At 46.5% G+C, this 20,247-nt stretch overlaps 3 protein-coding genes across 3 annotated transcripts; 2 read left to right on the forward strand and 1 right to left on the reverse strand.

Annotated features, from left to right (window-relative positions):
• The first annotated feature begins 997 nt into the window (after positions 1-997).
• Positions 998-4,884, forward strand: LOC123046344 (branched-chain amino acid aminotransferase 2, chloroplastic). The gene is made up of 10 exons (XM_044469676.1): positions 998-1,332; positions 1,445-1,542; positions 2,011-2,188; positions 2,343-2,519; positions 2,599-2,730; positions 2,815-2,913; positions 3,234-3,350; positions 3,657-3,752; positions 3,862-3,974; positions 4,474-4,884. The coding sequence occupies exons 1-10, from the start codon at positions 1,228-1,230 to the stop codon at positions 4,589-4,591; spliced, it is 1,233 nt and encodes a 410-aa protein (XP_044325611.1). The 5' UTR covers positions 998-1,227; the 3' UTR covers positions 4,592-4,884.
• Positions 4,885-9,523: 4,639 nt separating this feature from the next.
• Positions 9,524-15,049, forward strand: LOC123046345 (uncharacterized). Its single transcript, XM_044469677.1, has 7 exons — positions 9,524-10,479; positions 11,380-11,583; positions 11,686-11,738; positions 12,084-13,545; positions 13,641-13,726; positions 13,815-14,064; positions 14,148-15,049. The coding sequence occupies exons 2-7, from the start codon at positions 11,433-11,435 to the stop codon at positions 14,708-14,710; spliced, it is 2,565 nt and encodes an 854-aa protein (XP_044325612.1). The 5' UTR covers positions 9,524-10,479; positions 11,380-11,432; the 3' UTR covers positions 14,711-15,049.
• Positions 15,050-15,154: 105 nt separating this feature from the next.
• On the reverse strand, positions 15,155-17,744 carry LOC123046346 (rop guanine nucleotide exchange factor 3). Its single transcript, XM_044469678.1, has 7 exons — positions 17,264-17,744; positions 17,057-17,173; positions 16,806-16,960; positions 16,629-16,703; positions 16,249-16,539; positions 15,804-16,136; positions 15,155-15,675 (listed from the first exon to the last, which is right to left on the reverse strand). The coding sequence occupies exons 1-7, from the start codon at positions 17,571-17,573 to the stop codon at positions 15,559-15,561; spliced, it is 1,398 nt and encodes a 465-aa protein (XP_044325613.1). The 5' UTR covers positions 17,574-17,744; the 3' UTR covers positions 15,155-15,558.
• Between the last annotated feature and the right edge of the window lie 2,503 nt (positions 17,745-20,247).

Here is a 20,247-nt window from a genome sequence, read left to right on the forward strand (position 1 = left end):
AGAGTGCATAGCAGTAGCAGTTGTTCAACCAAGGTAATCACTTGAACCCAATATTTCTAAATTATATAAAAGTGGATGGTTTCTTACAAATCTAACATATTCCTTTTGAATCTTGATCTTGTTTGATATATAGCTTAGACGCAACATGTCATGTATGAATTTATTTCCACTGGGTGGAAGCATTTTATGCTCTTACCTTTCTTATGCTTTTAAGACACTTCATTTTGGCTTTATTAGTCAGGACGTGCATTGCATGTACTCCCTCCGTCCGGAAATACTTGTCGGAGAAATTGATAAAAATGGATGTATCTAGAACTAAAATACATCTAGATACATCCATTTCTCCGACGAGTATTTCCGGACGGAGGGAGTACATGATTAACAGGTACAAAATGCCAAACTGGTAAATGCGCACTTTATTATCAGTTCAGTCCACATGGATTGTGCAACATTTGCATGTAAGAGTATACTTAGATGGAAGTGGAGGGAAAGGAATAAGAGTAGTAAATATGTGATGTGCATTCTTTACAGAACTCTTTCACTTCCGTTACATGTCTTAGTTATATGCAATCATCCACCACATCGGTATCACTCGACTGCAAGTTTTGATTGGTTTGATGCTGCTCAATTGGATTTTTTTCTTCCTTTTCTTGAAACATGGTGCGTAAGCTTTTGATTGACCTGTAGCAGTTAGCTTGCCTTCTTTCTGTTTGATTAGTTTTGCCAAAAAATGGACACCAAAACAGACAATAGAATATAGATGGCTTAGAAGGGTTCTATAAGCATAGATGGCTTAGAAGGGTTATATGAGCAAGAATTTTTTTTGGGCGGAGACGTGCATTGCACGTGCAAGCTTACTACTTTCCGTTAAACTATCGTTTACGCAGGGGAAGTATGACCGCTTTACCCCTACCTGAGGCCCGATCTAAAGACGTTTCTGCCTCACTGACCGGTGGACCTAAATCGCTAAATCCCTGCCTACCCCGCCGCCTCCCACCTCCGCACCCGCACTGACAGGGTGGAGCCGCACGCCTGGACCCACTTCCGGTTCCGGAGACCTCGCCACCCGGCGGGCGACCCAATGGCAACGAGCCGCCGGCACGCTTGCCGTTCGTCCGTTCCGCAGCCGCCACCCCGCGACTCCTCCTGATCTCCCCACCGTGCCAACTAGTCAACCAACCTACCCCCACCCACCGCCGACCCCCCGCCCCGGCGAGGCGTACAAATATGGAGCTCCGCCTCCGCGCCCCGGCGTCCCCCGCTTCCGCCTCTCCGCGCGGCACGTCGGTCTCCCCCAGCCCCAGGCCGCATCCGCGCCTACCCTCGCAACCCGTACGAGTTTTCATCCGCGAATTTCTACGCAGCACGGCGATCGGTTAAGTCGTACTGCCTGCACTATGTGGAAAACCATCAAACACCTAATAAAAAGTGTGGCTGTCTGCAGATTCAGAAGCGATTGTCCGGCAGCGCCGTCTCCGTCTCCAGGCGAGGCACCGCGGCAAGGAGCAGCCTGTGTTCCGCCCTGATGGCGGCATCATACAAGTATGACAACTTGACCCGGCGCTCCGCGCTGCTGCACTTCCGTTTTCGTTTACGCCAGCCACTAGGCCCGCCTGCTGTTACTGGCAGAACAAGAACATAGTAAAAAATTATAGGTTGTATATGAAGGATGGGGATTCATTGGCATTGCGGTGTTTCTATTGTCCTACATTAAAACATAGTTATGCACAATTGATGAGCTGGTGAAGGAAAACATTGTTACAATCCACTATTTAGTTAAACGAAGAAGAGAAAGATTGCTACAATCCAATTGATCATGTCAAAAGGTTTACTAGCTACGAGGAGGTAAATAAACAAGACCAAATTGGTGTAGTACTATCACTGTATCAGTGTGCATTTGCATTTAGTATCTGCTAAGCTTGGTTCCCTTCTGCATTCTGGCTGTCCCATGATGGGCAGTTTTCCTGTTTTGCCGAATTATTGTTTGTTCATGTGAGCTGCATGTTCCAGCACAGGAACTCCGGACCTAGTCGACTTCGACTGGGAGACTCTTGGATTTCAACTGGTCCCGACGGACTTTATGTATATAATGAAATGTTCGTCAGATGGAGTGTTCACCAAGGGTGAATTGGTTCCGTATGGGCCAATCGAGCTGAACCCTGCTGCTGCAGTTTTAAATTACGGCCAGGTTTGTTTATCTGCCTGCTCTGCCTTGAAGAATCACTACATGATTGGTGAACAGTGCTGTGTACATAATAGCCTTGTTGATTTCAGATATGTTGGCTGTTTTCGTTTGCTCCATATTTGTTGGATATGTTCAAACATGCTTGTAAAACGTGCAGGGATTGCTCGAAGGTCTTAGAGCACACAGAAAGGAGGATGGTTCGGTAATTGTTTTTCGCCCCGAGGAAAACGCGTTGCGGATGAGGATAGGTGCACATCGGCTATGCATGCCTGCACCAAGCGTTGAGCAGTTCCTATCAGGTGTCAAGCAAACTATATTGGCAAACAAGCGTTGGGTAAGAACATCTTTCCTTGAACAGTGACATGTGATGCATACTTCCTTTCTCATGGGTTATGTGCTTCATGAGGTTGTAGGTACCCCCCACTGGCAAAGGTTCTTTATATATCAGGCCGCTGCTGATTGGAAGTGGAGCTATGCTAGGTGTAGCACCTGCCCCGGAGTATACATTTGTCGTCTATGTTTGCCCAGTTGGTCACTATTTCAAGGTTGGTGCATTTGGCTTATTTCTATTTCATATATCCATTTTTATGGTTGCAACAGTAATATTTCAATGTCTTATTTACTTTCAGGATGGCCTGTCACCAATTAGCTTACTGACTGAGGAAGAATATCACCGCGCTGCACCTGGTGGAACTGGTGATATCAAGACAATTGGAAATTATGCTTCGGTAACACACCTTGCTCTGTAATAAGTGTGATATTATTCATCTGATCCATGATTACCTTGTGTACATCTTTACTCCCTGGTTCTCTGAATATGAGTTTGGCTTCCAATATTTGCAGTTACCCTCAACTTGAATGCTACTGTTGTGCTGCCAAGTGCATTTAAGCTCTAATTTTGCATAGGATAGTGGTAGCTTTCCTCAAAATATTTGGTTTATATAAATGCTTATCTTGATCTCTCTGGTTTGATAAGATCAGGAAGAACATTACCATATTGTTATGTTGTTCCTGATGCTTTGCACTTTTGTTGGATCCCTGTATGCAGGTTGTTAGTGCTCAGAGAAGAGCCAAGGAGAAAGGTCATTCTGATGTTCTTTACTTGGATCCCGTGCATAAGAAGTTTGTGGAGGAAGTTTCTTCCTGTAATATATTCATGGTGAAGGTATGTGTACTGGACTTTGTTCCATTTGGCTATGTTTGCAAGTGGATCTATGAAAACAACAGTGTAGAGTAGTTTGGGTATTAATGCCGTTGATTTCACTGACAAAGATGTCTGGGAGCATTTGCGTAGTCTATCGAAATAACTGAACAAGGTGCAGATGCAGAATATCATCACCTGATTAGCATGCTAGTAGCCAGGATATTTACTTAACTCCATGACTGCTCCAAACTGTACATGTTGTATTGGCACTATTTTCATATTACTATATTTTGATAGGAATGTTATCATTGCTTTTTTTCCTGATAGGATAATGTTATTTCTACTCCACTATTAACGGGAACAATCCTTCCTGGAATCACAAGAAGAAGTATAATCGAAATTGCCAGCAATCTTGGAATTCAGGTAACTCAAACAGGGATGTTCATCTCTTCTGCTCAGACCATCTATGTAGCAACAATATGAGATGTGAATACGATCTTTTCCTTTAACATGGTAGCTTTTTTATTTTCAGGTTGAAGAGCGCCTTATTGCGATAGATGAGTTGCTTGATGCTGATGAAGTCTTCTGTACAGGGACTGCCGTTGTACTATCACCTGTTGGTTCCATAGTGTACCACGGAAGAAGGTAAATACCATAGTCTTGAAGTAGTTACTTTTCTACTAGTATCCCATTTACATACTCCCCCCTTTCCATAATAAGTGTCGTGGTTTTAGTTCAAATTTGAACTAAGAGCACGACATTTATTATGGAATGGAGGGGGTATTTGATCAATGAGACTACCAAATCTAGGCAGGCTAGGCAGGGTTTATAAGCTTACGAAATTAGGCATTCAGACATATTGCATCTCTAACTATGAGTTAAGCGCCTAGCAGCAGCAGCAGCAGCATTTCATGTTTGCTCTATGATTGTACCAGCTCCACTGAATTGTTGGGGCCTGGCTCTGCAAGGCCTATGATTGTACCAGGATAGGCAGGGTTTATTATCTTCTTTCATTGATCGTTCATACAAAATCTGCAATTGCCAGTTGGCGCAATGTTGGAAAAAACTTGTGGGATCTGCCAGCCATGTCGTCAATTGATTACCATTCCTGTATTGAAATCAATCAACTCTCGTTCGTTTGCAGAGTGGAGTATGGGGGCGGGAAGGTCGGAGCTGTGTCCCAGCAACTGTACTCAGCACTTACAGCTATCCAGAAAGGCCTTGTGGAGGACAGTATGGGATGGAGTGTGCAATTGAATTAGCAGCTTTATCATCTGGATGGTCTCTGCAAGCTCCTCGGCAAGAAAACAATGCAAAATCACTTGACCCTCTGTCAGGAAATTTTGCAGAATGTACTAGAACAGAACAATTTCCCTGTGAAGATAGCAAGAGGTACACACACAACATAGCATCAAGCTGGATCAGAAGATTAATAATGATTAAATAGCTGTTGTTTCTTCTCATTCTGTTCCCCAGGAGGACTGATTACACTTTGAGTGTAAATAACTCTACCATGCTTGCAATTGCAACCCATGAGACATAAATATTTGTTGCACCAACTGGGTTCATTACTAGGCACCTATCTCTTTTATGTCTGATGTATGTGTTGATATGGACAACGGGGTGTGCTATTAGCACAGTGCATAATTATATTTCGTCAGGCGGCAACAGTTTGCCAATAATGGCTCCCTGCATCTCATTTACGCTTGGGGTTCGTCTCGCCTGGTCTCCTCTTCCTCTTCCTCGGCGCAACAGCACACGCCATGCCATGCACAGATGCACTGTTGCTGATCTAAAAACCTTAAATTTGCTACAGCACCTGCAGCTAGCTACACATGTGACATATCCATCCATCTACTAGTAGTTAAAACTTAAAAGTCTATGATTAGTAGTAGTATTTTCTTTCTGGGTTCATTAGTCATAATAACCCCTTTTGGCTCTACTGTTGTCACCATCTCTCTCACCTTTGTGGATCAAAAGGGAGAGGATTAGGAGGCAATATATATTCTTACCGCTCGTACCTTCAGATAAATACTTTCACGCGTGGAAAAAAGGATGCTGCTACTACACACCAAGCATTTACCCTCCTATTCCTTAGTAGTTTAGTTTGAGTACCCAGCAGGCGTAGTGCTCGGGCGGATGGTGGGGCTTCTTCTTCAAGTTTTTCTTCCGGGCTTTGATCATGTTCGTTCATCTAGACATAGTCGACAGAGTTCCGGCGTGGATTACTGTCACCTCCTTGGGGCGGCGAGATTAGGGTTACTCGTCATGTGGCAAGATTTGATGTCAGATGCTTCAGATCTATTCAAGGGTTCAATGGTGACGACTGCCGCTCCAGGGTGCCGATCCTCAGGGGCACATGCACGGAGATCTCGCGACTGGCATCGACAAGGCCAAGCTGGCTCGGATACAGGAGCGGTGATGGCGGCTCGTCGTGGCAGCGGTAGCGATTGTTTGGTGGTCTTAGAATCTCGATGTAATTTTATGTTTGAGATGCTTTGTACTTTTGCCGGAAAAAAAGATGCTTTGTACTTCCGGCGAACTCTGAAATAGATGTTGATCATTTTCGCAGAAAATTAAATAAATGCTTTCGCTCTGCCAAACTGATCATTCTCTGTCAAAACTGCTGGCATGGAAGGAATGAAGGATACATCAGACCATCCCTGAAACTGAAAGAAAAGAAAAGACAAAACGCATTACATCAGACCACGCAAGACAGAGTTGCTCGTGTTTCTTTGTACTTTAGAACTGTGGAGAAGAGATTGAGATCGATGGGCAGTTGCATCTTGCATGGGGTTGGGTTTGGATTAGGACGCCGTAACAACCAGTTTTAGTGCTTGGTCTAACGCGCGGACAACTGAACGGGGACAAAACCTGAATGGCCGGCCGGTGAGGTGTTGGCGTCGAACATAAGTACACTTAGCAACAAAACCCTGGGCTGTTAGGCGACTGACCGATGGAACAGGAATGATATATCCAAATCACCTTCTTTTTTTCTCTCTCGCGAGGCCGATTGATTAGCCGGCCCAGGGGCGACGCGTACGTGATGGAATCGATCGCCCACCTAGCGGCAGAGGGCGGACAGCAGTCGGCGTCACCGTGCGGATGCCGCGCACACTGTCGCAGATGCGTGCCGCCCGAGCGCGCGCGCGCGCGCGGAGAAAACGGACGCACGGTGCTGCCTGCGCCCGACGCGTCCCACTGAACCGAACCGAATTGCAGCACAGCACGTACGCTGCATGACGCGTCGCTGACCACGTCGTCCGTTTGTTTGTGCTAAAGCGGAAAAGCAACTCGTGGCAGCTCCGATGAAGGGAAGGGACGGTTGGGATGTCGCCGGAATAAAATACCGGTCGCCCAGCGTACGCATACATGGTCGCTCGCCTGCTGGGCAATGATGGCGAGACGCAAAGCCCACCGGCGGACACGCGCGACAGCGACCCCTCCGCCAACGCCTCCATGCTGCATGCATCGCATCGACCGCCGCCGGACCGGGTCGCGGTCCACGTACGCCCCGACCTTCCATCGCGCTAGCCGGGCGTTCGACTGCCGGAAGTACACACGCACGTTTATTACGGTCTTGTAGAGGTAGAGTTATCCAAACTAGCTACGTACGTCTCTCTGTACTGTACTACTATACAGTATGTATACGAGGAGGCCCATTGTTTCCGCTGTACACAGGCGAAAGTAAAGAAACCATGCATAATACGAGGTGTACGAAATGACATACTACTGATACTAAGAAATCTTTGACATGGAAAAAGAATGAAGGAAAAGGAACGGGTGATGCCGGAATGCTTTAGTTAGACGCTTCTTATATCTCATGCTAATCCAACTGGTTTCCGGCGAATCTTATTCTAGTTGGTTTGTCACATCCTCGGAATTAAGAATTGGATGATGACACTTGCTGCCGCTGCCGTGCTAGGAGGACAATTATTATACAAGATGCAACCTTCAGGTTGTTTCCATCCGCCTGAAAATGCTGGTCAGAGCAATTGAGGTTGGAGAGATTGAGGATAAATTTATACATTATCATGAATAATTCAGCGTAAGGCCTTTACTTCTTAAACTGGAGATAATCCTAATTAATTGAAGTATCTCTTCTCTTCTCTTATACTACTACTTAAAAAGAACTTGTTAAAAAATAAACTATACTTAAAAAGAATGTAAGGTTTTCATTTCACCTTTCTTCCCACCACCCCTCAATCCAACTTTCCATGTACTCCCTCCGTTTCAAATTACTCGTCGCTGAAATGGATGTATCTAAAACTAAAATACATCTAGATACATCCATACGTGCGACAAGTAATTCGAAACGGAGGGAGTATATGATAATCAATCATCTTAATTTACTTACCTTCTAAACCAGTTCCACTTTAATTTACTTACCAAACTTCTAATCAAAATATAACATAATTCATGGTCAGAATTTGATGAACATTTATTTACACGATCGCATTATTATTGATAGGTAAATACAAGCTACGTAATAGAATATTTATATCTCGTTGCAACGCACGGGCGTTGTTCTAATTGAAGTATAATAACTGTATTATGATTGTTTTTGAAACTTATTTATTGTCCTAAATAATTTCTTTTCTAGTCAGGCAAAACCAATATGGATTGGTAAACCAGAAGGTCAGAGAGATACTACTTGCAAGAAAATGCCGGATAGATTAGTGAATTTTTCCTAAATAATTCAAAGTAAGACTTTTCTTTTAATGTAACTATGATTAATTAAGTAGAATAGTTGTATATTCTAATCATTGCGCACTGTAGTAAGCATTTTGCGCTCCAGTAATCATTGTTCACTCAAATGAGCTAGTGAAATGTTGTAGTTGGTTTGAACTGGAAGATGAAATTTGACATTTGAATTCAACTTCACCTAAAAAATTATAGGATTTCGTTTTAAGAGTTGGATTGACACGGCAAAAAAAAACCTCTCTAGTCACAAGGGTTGCACAGTGAGGGCCCCTCCCGTGGTTCATACTGAATGTTGAAATGAAAGTGGCATGGTTGGGATGGTGTTCTGCTCGTGCTCTAAGGAGAGGGGTTGATTGGAAATGTGAGCAAACATACTCGACACACCCAAAAGGAAAACATGACCACAAACAGCGAGCACATAAAACTCAATACTTTGCACAAGTAGTTTGCCTTGCTTACTCCATGTTCCCTCTTCTACGTTTTATGTGAACTTTATGCAAAGTATTAAAAGATTGTTTACGAAGATTGAGAAAAGCTCTAACAACAAATGAAAGTGGCAACAAATGGTAAATAAAAACCATCATCTACAAGTGGAGCACATGAGGTTTCCCTCCCCTCATCCCCATCACTTGGTTTCTAGTGAAGTAACACCGTATGTTTGCATGACGACACAAAAAAAAGACCACATGGCATCACTTAACAGCAACCACGTTTCTACGAGGCACAACCAACATCATAACACCATCAAGACGACACACCCTTAGTTCCTCACCGTGCACTGACTACAACAACATACCCAAAGAACAAAGCTCAACACGAGGATGCCCTTTTCTGGCTAGATCATCATTTCCATCAACTCGGTTGTTGGCAAAGCGACATTGAAAAATATCACAAGGCATCACCTGACGACAACCATTATCATGAAGCACCAAGTGAACCGAAGATGAACTATCATCCAGCTGTAAAGCACCCCTCTTCTTATCAGTCGCACGCTCTTTATTAGGACGTCGAGCTACCCAGGCTTCATGTTTAGAAAGTGTTTTAATGCATTGCGCTTTTAGAAACTGGTAGTTTGGTGCCAAAAGTTATCAACCAGTATGTAGGCAAGCCAATTTTTTTATCTGCCAATTGGTTAGCTATCAACTTTTCCTGCTCGCCTCTCAAAACCTTTTAATTCCCCCACTTCCCATTTGGGGAAACTTCCGTCACACTTGTTTGGATGTGACATTATGAATTATGTTTGCGCGATAGTTAATCTTATATAGAAACACAGATGGACTTAACAATCATTTATAAATTATAATAATATCTTGTGTTTTAATAATGATGATGATGATCATGATGTTTTACCACTTCATGCCTATTGTCCCAACCTAGTATATAGTGGCATGCTCAGGGGTGTATGTGTCAAGATTTATTCTTCTCTTCCCCTTTTCCTTGTCATCCCCTACGTGTTGAGGTTGATCGAGCAGCTATTGACGTACAAAAAGAGGGACACGAGGGACATACCAAAACAGAGAGATATATCAAATCCAAAGCCCCCTCTTTTAATCCGCTGCCCCTCCGTCGTCATCAGAGAGAGAGAGAGAGGGAGAGAGAGAGATGGTGGTAGGAGAGCAGAGTAGGCAGTGAGGGCAAGGGGTTCCACGTCCCAAGAAGCCTGCCGATTGCTAAGGAGGAGCCGTGCATGCGTCCCCATGGCCACGGACGGCTCAGTTTGCTGAGGGACACAGAGGGAGAAAGAAGGATCATCATCAGAAAAAGGCAACCAAATTCCCACACGGTCCCGTGAAGAAGAAGGAAGGGGCTGTGAGTATCCGTTCATCCGCATTTGGGTTGTTTCCTTCCATCTCTGAAGGCCCGGGGAATTAATTCGATCTCGGCGCCGGCGTCGGCGTGTTTCGCCGGCCGGCTGCGAAGAAACGGGGGATCAATCAGAGATTGTTCGGGCCGGGCGCTGGGGTATTTCCTGCCCGAGAGATTCTGAATCGCCCGAGGCCCAAGGACTGAGACTCCGCCGGAGGCGTGGCCTGCATGTTTGCTCCGCCCTCCTCCTTTCCTCTGCGTGTGTAGATCCTTCCGAGGTATTCCTCTCCGGCGTGCCAAGCTTCTCGATTCTGGACGTGGATTCCAAGTCTTGGGGGCGGGGGGCATCCTTCCTCGTGGAAACCGAGGAGGCACGTCAATAACAAGGAGAGCGGGTTTCCTGCTCCGTCAGAAGAGCATTCCAATCTGTTTCCGCCCGTCTTCAGATAGCTTCTTCATCGTTGAGAGCCGGGAGGTCGGATTCTGAGTTGTCTCTGAATATTGGTGCCGAGTCTCCAGAGGCGGAACACAAGGCGATTCAGACGATTCAGCAGGCCGTTCTCCAAGAACAGTGGCCAGGGCGACAACCGGGTTGTCACCTGGTGGGTTCTGTCTGTGATCAACGCTCGCCGGTAAACAGGTAAATTAACCAATCTTGATCTTGATGTTTCGTTCATCTGGCTAGACAGTCTGATTAACTTGGTCCAATACGAACACAACTTTCAGTTTGCTGTAGTGCTCCGTCGGTGCTCTGTTTTTTAATGACGCAAAGGCAAAGTCCATTTTGCTATTATATTGTTTTATTTATAGAACGGGAGATTTGTGCTAGCAGCGTTCTTTGTATGCTAGCAGCGTTTTATTTATATTATTTCGGTCAGCTAGCAGCGTTCTTTGTATGCTTTGGGAGATGCTTAATCCAACATGATAACTGTTCCTTCCGTTATCAGGGGATGGCGGGGGGGGGACTGAATTGAAATCTTCAGAGTTTACAATTTGCCTTTTCGATGCCCGGAAATACTTCTGCCTCCTCGGTTCCAGTTAATCTGTTCTGCATATTTACCTTTCCGATGCCCCGGAAAACTTCTGTCTCTACTTTTACTAAATGCGTGGCATGTTTGCCTTTTCAATATTCCGAAAAGCTCCGTGCGTCAAATTGTGCTCCTTTGATTCTTTCAAGTTCCTGTGACACGGTTAAGCTTACTAAATAATACAATACTAAACATGAAAGCCTGTAACTCTAACCACGTCGAAGCCGACATTTGCATCCGGCAGGTCCAATGTGATCTTTGCCTCTTTTTGATATGGTCTTTGTCTTTTGGGTCTTTGTATCATTTCTCATTCATTTATTTGGTGCGTTGTATTTGTTTATGGAGTTAGTTATGCCACCATTCACTAATTGGAACATACTCTGAGAAAATCTGAGTTGTTGGGAGTTGGGAGGGTGGAAAAGGGAAGCTTTGGTTGCCATTATATATTCCTAATTTTGTGCTGTTCAGTGTTCACACAACTTTCGTTTTACGCGTGTGCTTTATGCATTCAGGTTAACTCCTCTGAAGAGGGTGCTTACAAGTTACAAGATAACACCGTTTGGCCATGTTGTCCCCCAACATGGCAAACAAAAGTTACAAACAGCGGAACGAGAAGGTTCAGGTTGGTTGTATGTCGGGGCTGATCCGCATGTTCGACTTCCGCCGCGGTCAAAAATATCTTTCAGATGGGAGCCGGAGGATGAACACATATTCAGGTGAGGAACTCAGTGACATTCCTTAGCTGCACTATACTAGTATGAGTTAATGTATTATCTGGTCCATGAATTTGCTAAAAATAAACTGTGTGCTTTGTGCAGTTAAAAGGGGTCTAAAAGGTTCTGAAGATTACAATAGAATTACGGCTGCAGATGTAAGTTTTGAATCGACTGAAAATTATTATTTTCCAGTTTTTCACATAGGATGTACTCTCTCTGTCCAAAAATAAGTGCCACGACACTTATTTTGGGACAGAGGGAGCACAAAATAGCGCTATAAACCTCAAAATGTGGTAACTTTGGAACTTCTTTAAGCTTTTGAAGACACTTATGTACGGATATTTTAGGTATGACAGAGTACTATGTAATATCAAATTTATTAGCGTACAAAATAGATTCAATCTTTTTTAGTTATATGCGGTATGTTGGAGTTTAACATGGTCAGAAGTATTTATAACATCTTGAAAATAACTGCGAATACAATCAATTGCCTTTCTCAGAATGACAGAGACCATGGGGCTGAAACAATTTATGCTGGTAGGCCAAGTATTAGAGCACTGATGGAAGAAGAGATGGCCAGTGGTACACAGCCCTTGAAGCAAACAGAAAGAAACACGCTGGGGATATTCTCTAGTGATGTTAAGTCTGTGAATCTGCCTGAAGGATCTGAGATTGACCTAAACTTGGCTGCGAGTCTCATGGAAATTTACAGAAGTCACAATGGAAGCCAAGACAGTAGCGATTCTGTTCAATCCGGTAACATTTCTTATTCAGTTGACCAAGAGAACAATGCTGATGCTGGTGCACATCCCAGTCGGATACCCTGTGTTATTCAAAAAGCACTAGAAGATGTGGCCAAAGCGGTTATAAGCCATCAATCAGCGAATGCAGAGTACATAACCAGCACTGGCGAAGCTAGGTCCAAAGAATTGGTTGATGCACTGCAGCTGCTGAGCTCAAACAAAGAGTTGTTTCTGATGCTTCTGCGAGACCCGAGCTCTAGATTGTTACAGTGCCTCCAAAACCTCTATACATCCCTAGGAGGTCCCAAGTTAGAACCCGCAGAATCTGATGAAGTAACTAAGTTGCAAGGTGCGACTAACGGCATAGAGCAGTCGGAGGTTTCACCAAGTAAAGTGCAAAGAAAGTATAATTCTTTCTTGCAAGAGGATAAGTTAGTCACGAGGAAACCATCACAGCTAAATGATACTTCCCGTGGCCTTAGCACAATAGTAATCTTGAAGCCAAGTCCTGCAAGAAGTCAGGGTAGCCTTATCTCAAGTAGTGTAACTTCTTCACCACTATCAAATCATAATAATTTGCCAGGTCAGGTTGAAAGTGGCAAAGCTCCTCACCATTTCTCTCTTAGAGAGCTTAGAAGGAGGCTAAAGCTTGCCACCATGAGTAGTAGTACTTTCCAGAATGCTGATTCACCCAAGCAGTTTGCTGTCGAAAGTATGTCGATAAGTTCAGAAAGTACAGATTCTTCTGACTGTGAGATAGCTAAGGAACCATCCAGTGTTGACAAGAAAACAAACTTTAGAGATAGTGGAATTGGCATGGGGAATGATGCCACTCATGGTGTCGGCTCTTTTTCCTATGAAAAGGCTAGGAAGCATCTCATTGAGAAGCTAGACAATCAAGATGAAGACATTTCTCAGACTTTACATAAATCAGAATCCATAGGCAGATTAATTTCATTTCCGAAGGATGAGGCATTTTCTCCCAGTCATTCCCCTCCAAAGGAGGGCATTAGTATATCTCAGGAAGCTACAGACTCAAGTTCACAAATAATTGAGGAAGATGATAGTTCAGCAAATTTTAGCCCACCAAGCGAAGACCAAGAGACAGAATCGACCAATGCAAGCTCTTCAGCTAGTAAAGAGTTGGATGAACTCAGGACAGATCATGGCAACCATCTATTGGAGGAGCACACTATTTCTCAGGAGCTAATCGATGAAGGTATGTTGCTCATGTATTATGAAGTGTAAGACCCCTTTCTCTTCAGCTTTAGGTTTTTGTTGTGTAATGTATTATACACATCCATTTGTTTGCAGATGTTAAGAACATGCAGGATGCAGCGGAAAGCCTACAACTCTCTACCGAGGTCGAAACTTCAAGTGAACAAATAAATTCAGACCAGGTAAGTCATACCACTTAGCAGTCTCGATACAAAGTTGAGCTTTTTTCTACAGAAAGTTGATGAATATAACTTTCCTCCTCTAATGAAGTTATCTTCCGAAGAACCACATCCCATGAATGCGTTACCAGAGGTGACCGTGCATTCTGCTGAGGACCCCGTTGAGGGACAAGACGATTGCAGTCCATCAGCGGTCATTGGATTAGCCAAGCCATCCATGTTGACATTTTCTTGCTTACCCGAGAATGCTGATGAAAAAGAGGAAAAACTGAGTCCACACTCGGTTCTGGATCCTTCCTTGGAAAATAGTACTAGTCCTAGCCATAAAACTCGAAAGCAAGGTACTTGAGTGAAAATAAGAAATTCCACCTCTTTTTTGCTTTTGCAATCGATTGATAACAGAAAAAATTGTGTGTGCTTGCAGATGAGTTGTCCATGCCGAGCTCAAGAGTTCTTTTCGAAGAACTTGACACTCCATCTGAGACGTTGCAGACGCCTGTTCTTTATGATAAAAATGAAAGGGTTTCCTTCATTAAGTCTGTGCTAGAAGCGTCAGAATCGATGGCTGAGGGCTGTTCAGAGAGGTGGTATATGGATGTGTCAGTGCTTGAGACATCTGTATTGGCTGAAATAGGAATGTCATACTGCCTGACAGACGATGTGGTTCTTCTTTTTGATTGTGTTGAGGAAGTCCTTCTCAGGATAAGCGATAATTTCTTCGGCGCTGACCCATGGGTGGCTTTTCTGAAGAACAACGTGAGACCAGCACCGCTGGGGATGGAACTTGTTAAAGAGGTGGCCAAGTACATCGATTGTCTTGTCGATGATACTGGAACTCCAAAAGCATTAGATGAGGTGGTGATGAAAGACTTGGAAAGTGGACCGTGGATGGACCTTCGATGCGATGCTGAAGACGCTGTCATTGATGTGTGGGATGGTATGCTTGACGACTTACTGGAGGAGATGGTATTTGACCTGTGGTTTTAAGATTGTAGATCTTTGTAGTTGTCCATGAGGTTACATCGGATCAAACCTGGCCTTTTGGTCGTATGGGAAAAAAAGTTAGATCGAAAAAAACTGAAAAAGGATTTAATAGATTTAGCGGTGTTCTCTTCTATAGAGATGAGGATTCAGCAGTGTCCTGTTATAAGGAGGTAATGGAAAAGTAAAGTGAGTATGATAGGTGAGATCTCAAAAGATTATAGAGTTAGGCAGTTCATCATGATAGGGTTGAATCCCATTTTCCGGAAGGAGCGAATAACAGTTTTTTTTCTCACAGCCCGGTGCTGCTAGTTGTATAATCCTGAATAAATGTGGTTCCAAACACTAGGACTTGTTTGGTTATGCTTTTCTTCTCTCTTGATGTTGTTGGCTGTAAAAGTGTGAAAATAGGAAAGATAAGATTGGGTGTGTATAGATTGTTCCCTTAACTGTCTGAAGAATAATTTCCCTCAGGGGCAGGATATATAATTCTCCCTGTTTATGATGTAGTATTACAATTCATACTCTGGTGAATCATGTCAGTTGCCAACTTGAGAGGCCCATCCATGCCCATCCACATACAAGAGGAACATTCACAAGTGACAAGTGATACTGTACTCTATGGCATCCATTGTCATGATAGAGAGTGCAATGTAAGTGATGGACCATGGGAATGAATGTAGCCCCAAACATAGCAATGCTTGGGGAGTAGCCTACTGTGCTCATGCTGCTATCTTCCATTAGCGTACTACCACTACATGTTATGGCATAATGTACATATTGTTGGATGGATGTATGGACCAGTATTTTTGTTTTCTGGTCCAGGTCCAGGCAGGATGAAGAAATGATCATCATCAGATCTTCCTCGCCGACTCGTCGGCGAAAAGAACGTCGTCTATACATGTCACTATGGTGTACGCCAGGCTCTCCAGCACCCTGGAGTAGCTCTCCAGGACGGCCTGCCCGACGTCCTGCAGCACAAGAACAGATTCATCACCATCACAATTTCACAATTCAAGCCTGTGATAGGATTGAAAACTTAGGTGGTTGCAGTTGCAGGCGGCATTGGTGTGGTGATCATGGATTCATGGTTGCCTACCTTGTTGTGCTGTATCTTGCTGGCGTCGAGCGTGGTCTGGGAGAGGCCGGGGAAGCGGTGCTTGAGGCAGAGCAGGGCGTCCTCGGCCCGGCTCGCCAGCATCACGTTCTTGTCCGACTCCATGAGGTCCTTGACGGCGCCCCACGGCGACCTCGCGTGACCGTGGCCCGCCTTGCGCCGCCACACGTGCATCGCCGCCTCCACGCGGTCCGCCGCCTCCAGCGCCTCGTGCTCCGACGATATCTCCAGGCAGTCCAGCAGGTACTCCGGCGAGAACTTGCCCGGGAACGACATGCCCCGGTAGATGGCGTCGCCCACGCTCGCCCGCCCGCACTGCACATTTGGGTACCAACAACCTTTGTCAGGGGAATCGCGATCGGGAAACTAAAAGAAAAGTTTCAGTTTCATGGCGGGAGGTTCGAGGAGGCTGCCCAACCCAACCCACCTTGGGAAGCGTCTGCGTGTACGATTCTGGGATCTTGATCTCGGCGAGGATGCCGTTGTTGATGGCCATTGCCGCCTTGTGGATCTGGCTCGCGCAGTCGTGCTTCTGCCGCAGGTCCCGCCGGGCGGACTCCGTCAGCCCGGACTTGGTGACGCACGGCACCGGCAGCCACCACCGCTCCTCGCCGCGGTGGCTCGCCGGACGGCACGGCGCCGAGTCGTCGCAGCTGTCCTTGTGCGCCTTGTCGTTGAGGTACCAGAATTCCGTCTTCTGGAAGCCGTCCAGGATCTCCTGCGCGCGCATCATCAATCAAATCAGATTAAGCCACGTGAACAGCAAATTCTTGAAGGCGCGAAGGAGGAAATGAGCTCGGATCTTACGAGCAGCATGTCGTCGAGCTTCTCGAGGGCCGGGAGGTTGACGTAGATGTCGGATCTCGGCCTCGTCGCCATCACCTGACACAACCAGAATGCATATGTTTCAGATGCTTTGCCGGTGACATGGATCATGGAAGTTGCATATTTTCAAGCCATGGCGCTGATGTTTCGATTTCTTACCTCTCGGGTCGTGCCGTCGGGAAGGATGTCCTTGGACGGGAAGAACTCGACGATGTAGTCGCAGACGGAGAGCAGGCAGTCCATCTCCCGCCGCCACATCGACTTCTTCTCCACCGGCAGTGGCTCCAGCCGGTGGCAGCTCCCGAAAACGGTGGCTGGGAGCAGAGGAAGCAGCGGATGTTGTCAGGGGACGTCCTCTGTTTTGTATCGGTAAGCTCTTCAAGCAAGGACGGGCGTGGTTAATTACTTACCGTAGAGGTTGGTGATGGCATTGGAGATGGCCGCGGCGGTGGAGACGCCCTTGCCGCCGCCGGACATGTCCTCCCCGAGAAGGAGCTTGGAGAACCTCTCCTTCATCAGCTGCAACTCTGGCAGCCCACACCCACGAGTACATTAGCGCATTAGCATACCTACAATGGACAGGAGCCAAGAACAGAGAGCAGCGGAGAAGTGCGTACCGGTGCAACCGGCCTTGCGGTCATGCGCGCCGCCGCGGCGCGGCTCCGTGCCGAGCCTCTGCAGCAGCGGCGCCGGCGGCGGCATCCGCGCCGCCAGCTTGCAGACCGGCCAGCGCGGGTACGGCGACCCGTACGGGCTCCCGGGCTCCCCGCTGCACTCGGATGACACGTCGGAGGCGGCGCCGTCGTCCACGTCGTCGTCGCGGCGGAGGTTCAGCGCACGCAGCACGCTGCCCCGCTGCGGCATGTCATCGTCGTCGAAGTCGGACTGCGAGCCCTCCTCCCACGTCGACGACGTCGGCGTGTCCATGTCTATCCCCGCGCATGCACCGTCGACCGGCACCGACGGCCGCTTAGTTCACGCGCAGGCACGGCTCTGGGCGGCGCGTGCCGTGCGGCGTGATGGTGCGCGCCAAGTGATCGAGCCCGGGCAGGAAGGAATGGGAATGGGATAGCGATGTTGGTCTGGTGGTGTAGGAGTAGGAACATGCGGGGGGAGTGGCAGCGGGGACAAGGGACGAGCAGAAATAGGTGGCATCGCCATCATGAGGCCCCACGATGACGCCCGCCCCGCCCGCCCGGTGGCCATGAGGTAAACGGGCGTGCGATTCCCTCGCTGCCGCCGGCGATGCCTCCTGCCTGCCTGCCGCGGGAAATTTTCTTTGAAATGTGCAACAACCTACTGCCACCACAGTAATCCAACTAGGAGTATCACTGTGCCCCTGGCACGCAGCGGCAGGCCGGGCTCTGGCGCTCTGCCATGGGCATATGATCACGTGCCCGCCCCCCGCTTGCTTAACGGCGTCGCCAACACAGTAACGAGCAATCGGCCATCATCATCTGTCCCCCTAAACACCGCAGCGGCACCGCATTAGCGGCCGCGTGGCTGGCGTGGAGGTCGCGTCGCCGTGGGCTTTACCTGACACAAAAGTCGCGGGCATGCCGGCCACCCCCACCGGAGCAATAACGGCGACATTACGGACGAGCAAAGGCGCCCAAAGGGGAGAGGAAAAGGAAAGGAACCGTCCTCGCCGCTGCGGCCTTTCCGATCATGACCCGGCAGCCGCGCGCCCCGAGGAGCTCCGGAGCATAGTGCCCGATCGTATTCCCCTCCCCCTTCCCTCCTCGCAAAGCCGCCATTATTTTATCTTACACCTCGCTCTCTCCATGGAAGGAAACTGTTGCTTTTCCTCTCCTCGTCCCCTGTACACATCCTCTGTTCGTTAGCATTTGCAACTAGTACTAGGATAGGATAGGATTGACGCAAAGGCGCTCTAATCTAATCTAATCATCTGCCTGGTGCCGTGGTAAGTAAATAAAGTACAGAAAAGCACGGTGGGTGTTTCTTTGCTGTCACGGCTCACGAGCTGTGGCACAGGAGTAGTATACTACTGTGGGTTCAGATCATGCAGAGGAGAGGCAGAATAGAATAGATCGAGCTCTTCTGGCTGCTCAGCTTAGCATAAGATGCTAATGCAGTACACTACTAATTCTAGCAGGAGTACATTTTTTTAGCTTATCCGTGGCACGCTCATGCCAACTCTTGATTGGCCTGTGTGCGCATCATAGGCCTACGATGTAGCTCCACGTGCCTACGCTAGCTGCTTGCTAATGACATGCTTTGTGCTGATGATGCCTGCTAAGCTTGGCTGGCTGGCTGTCTGACTGGCTTCTTGCTGAGCTGTGCTGTATGTTTAAATAAATGCAGTGGATCACGGATAGACAGTTTTTGAGCTTCTTTTTAAGTTATGGATATTCAGGGTGTTATCCTGGATTAGTTTTTTTTAATCATATCCTGGATTAGTTGGGATTACATTGTTTAGTAGCTCTTCTACATTATTCTCTCTTCTATAAAAATATGGCACTTGACGTGCTCTCGAAAAAAAAATATTGTTTAGTAGCACTCGTATTTAACCGTTCATCAAAACGATTTTCCCAGGTTTTACTATTCCTAGAGGATTCATTAAGGCGACCCAAGAGCATCAACAACCACACTGGTGGACTGCCCGGTCATGAATTACCACCCGTCTGGATCCCCTATGGGTGTGTTTGGTTGCTGTAGTCTACAGTAGCTGCATTGCATAGCCTTCTCAACTCAGCCTGGTTATGTAAATGCAGCCTCAAATGCACCATCTGCAAGTTGTTTGGTTGCCTGCATGGGCTGAACCACACTGCCTGGTGTTTGGTTGCCTGCATTTTAGTGGCAAACCCAAGGCATGGTGTTTGGTTGTATGCAACGCCTGGTGTGTGGTAACCTCTTTGGCTAGTTGGTGAGGTTACCAGCACACTTCGGCACAACCATGTACCACACATCATACCGATAGAGCATAAATAGAGCATCAACTACTTAACAATATAGTTCAGATAACATAGTACCACACATCATACAGATAGTTCAATCAGTTCAACACATAAACCATAAAGCAGACTCGATGGTACTTAAGAAGGAGGTGCCCCGGCCCTAGTCCCTGGCGGCGAAGGCTTCGTCGTGCTTCCCGCACTTGTTGACCACCTCAATGCCATCATCGTCGAAGATGATGACCTTGAGGGTGCACTACTAGGGAAAACCTTATACACAGAACTTTAGCAGTAGCGCGTGTCAAAAAAACACGCTGGTGCTAAGTAGCAGTAGCGCGCTGGTGTAAACGGCGCTACAGATACAGTTGTAGCAGTAGCACGCCTGAAGATAAAAACGCTACTACTAAAATTCCCATGGCTTAGCCGATAGGCTACACATAGTAGTAGCGATCTACTTCGAACCGCGCTACCGCTACTTGCTTTGTAGCAGCGCGTTTATGCTGAAAGGCGCTACTGCTAAAGGAAATAAAATTAAATGGAAAGCAAATAGAAAAGTAAATGAAAATGAAAGAAATAGAAAAAGGTGAAATGAAAAAAAAATGTAAAAAAAAATAAATGAAAAAGGGGAAAAGAAAAGAAGGAATAGCAGTAGCGTGTATCGAGGAACGCGCTGTAGCTAACTTAGC

This window comes from Triticum aestivum, chromosome 2B, assembly GCF_018294505.1.
Source record: "Triticum aestivum cultivar Chinese Spring chromosome 2B, IWGSC CS RefSeq v2.1, whole genome shotgun sequence".
NCBI classification, from domain to species: domain Eukaryota; kingdom Viridiplantae; phylum Streptophyta; class Magnoliopsida; order Poales; family Poaceae; genus Triticum; species Triticum aestivum.

Bases quoted from the DNA above. Each gene is read 5' to 3' on its own strand.
- LOC123046344 (XM_044469676.1), top strand. From the start codon at position 1,228: ATGGAGCTCCGCCTCCGCGCCCCGGCGTCCCCCGCTTCCGCCTCTCCG. The intron at 2,731-2,814 runs GTTGGTGCATTT...ATTTACTTTCAG, and splicing joins CAGTTGGTCACTATTTCAAG to GATGGCCTGTCACCAATTAG. The intron at 2,914-3,233 runs GTAACACACCTT...CCCTGTATGCAG, and splicing joins CAATTGGAAATTATGCTTCG to GTTGTTAGTGCTCAGAGAAG.
- LOC123046345 (XM_044469677.1), top strand. From the start codon at position 11,433: ATGTTGTCCCCCAACATGGCAAACAAAAGTTACAAACAGCGGAACGAG. The intron at 13,727-13,814 runs GTAAGTCATACC...CCTCTAATGAAG, and splicing joins AACAAATAAATTCAGACCAG to TTATCTTCCGAAGAACCACA. The intron at 14,065-14,147 runs GTACTTGAGTGA...GTGTGCTTGCAG, and splicing joins CCATAAAACTCGAAAGCAAG to ATGAGTTGTCCATGCCGAGC.
- LOC123046346 (XM_044469678.1), bottom strand. From the start codon at position 17,573: ATGGACACGCCGACGTCGTCGACGTGGGAGGAGGGCTCGCAGTCCGAC. The intron at 16,540-16,628 runs GTAAGATCCGAG...ATGCGCGCGCAG, and splicing joins AGCTCGACGACATGCTGCTC to GAGATCCTGGACGGCTTCCA. The intron at 15,676-15,803 runs GTAGGCAACCAT...CTTGTGCTGCAG, and splicing joins GCAAGATACAGCACAACAAG to GACGTCGGGCAGGCCGTCCT.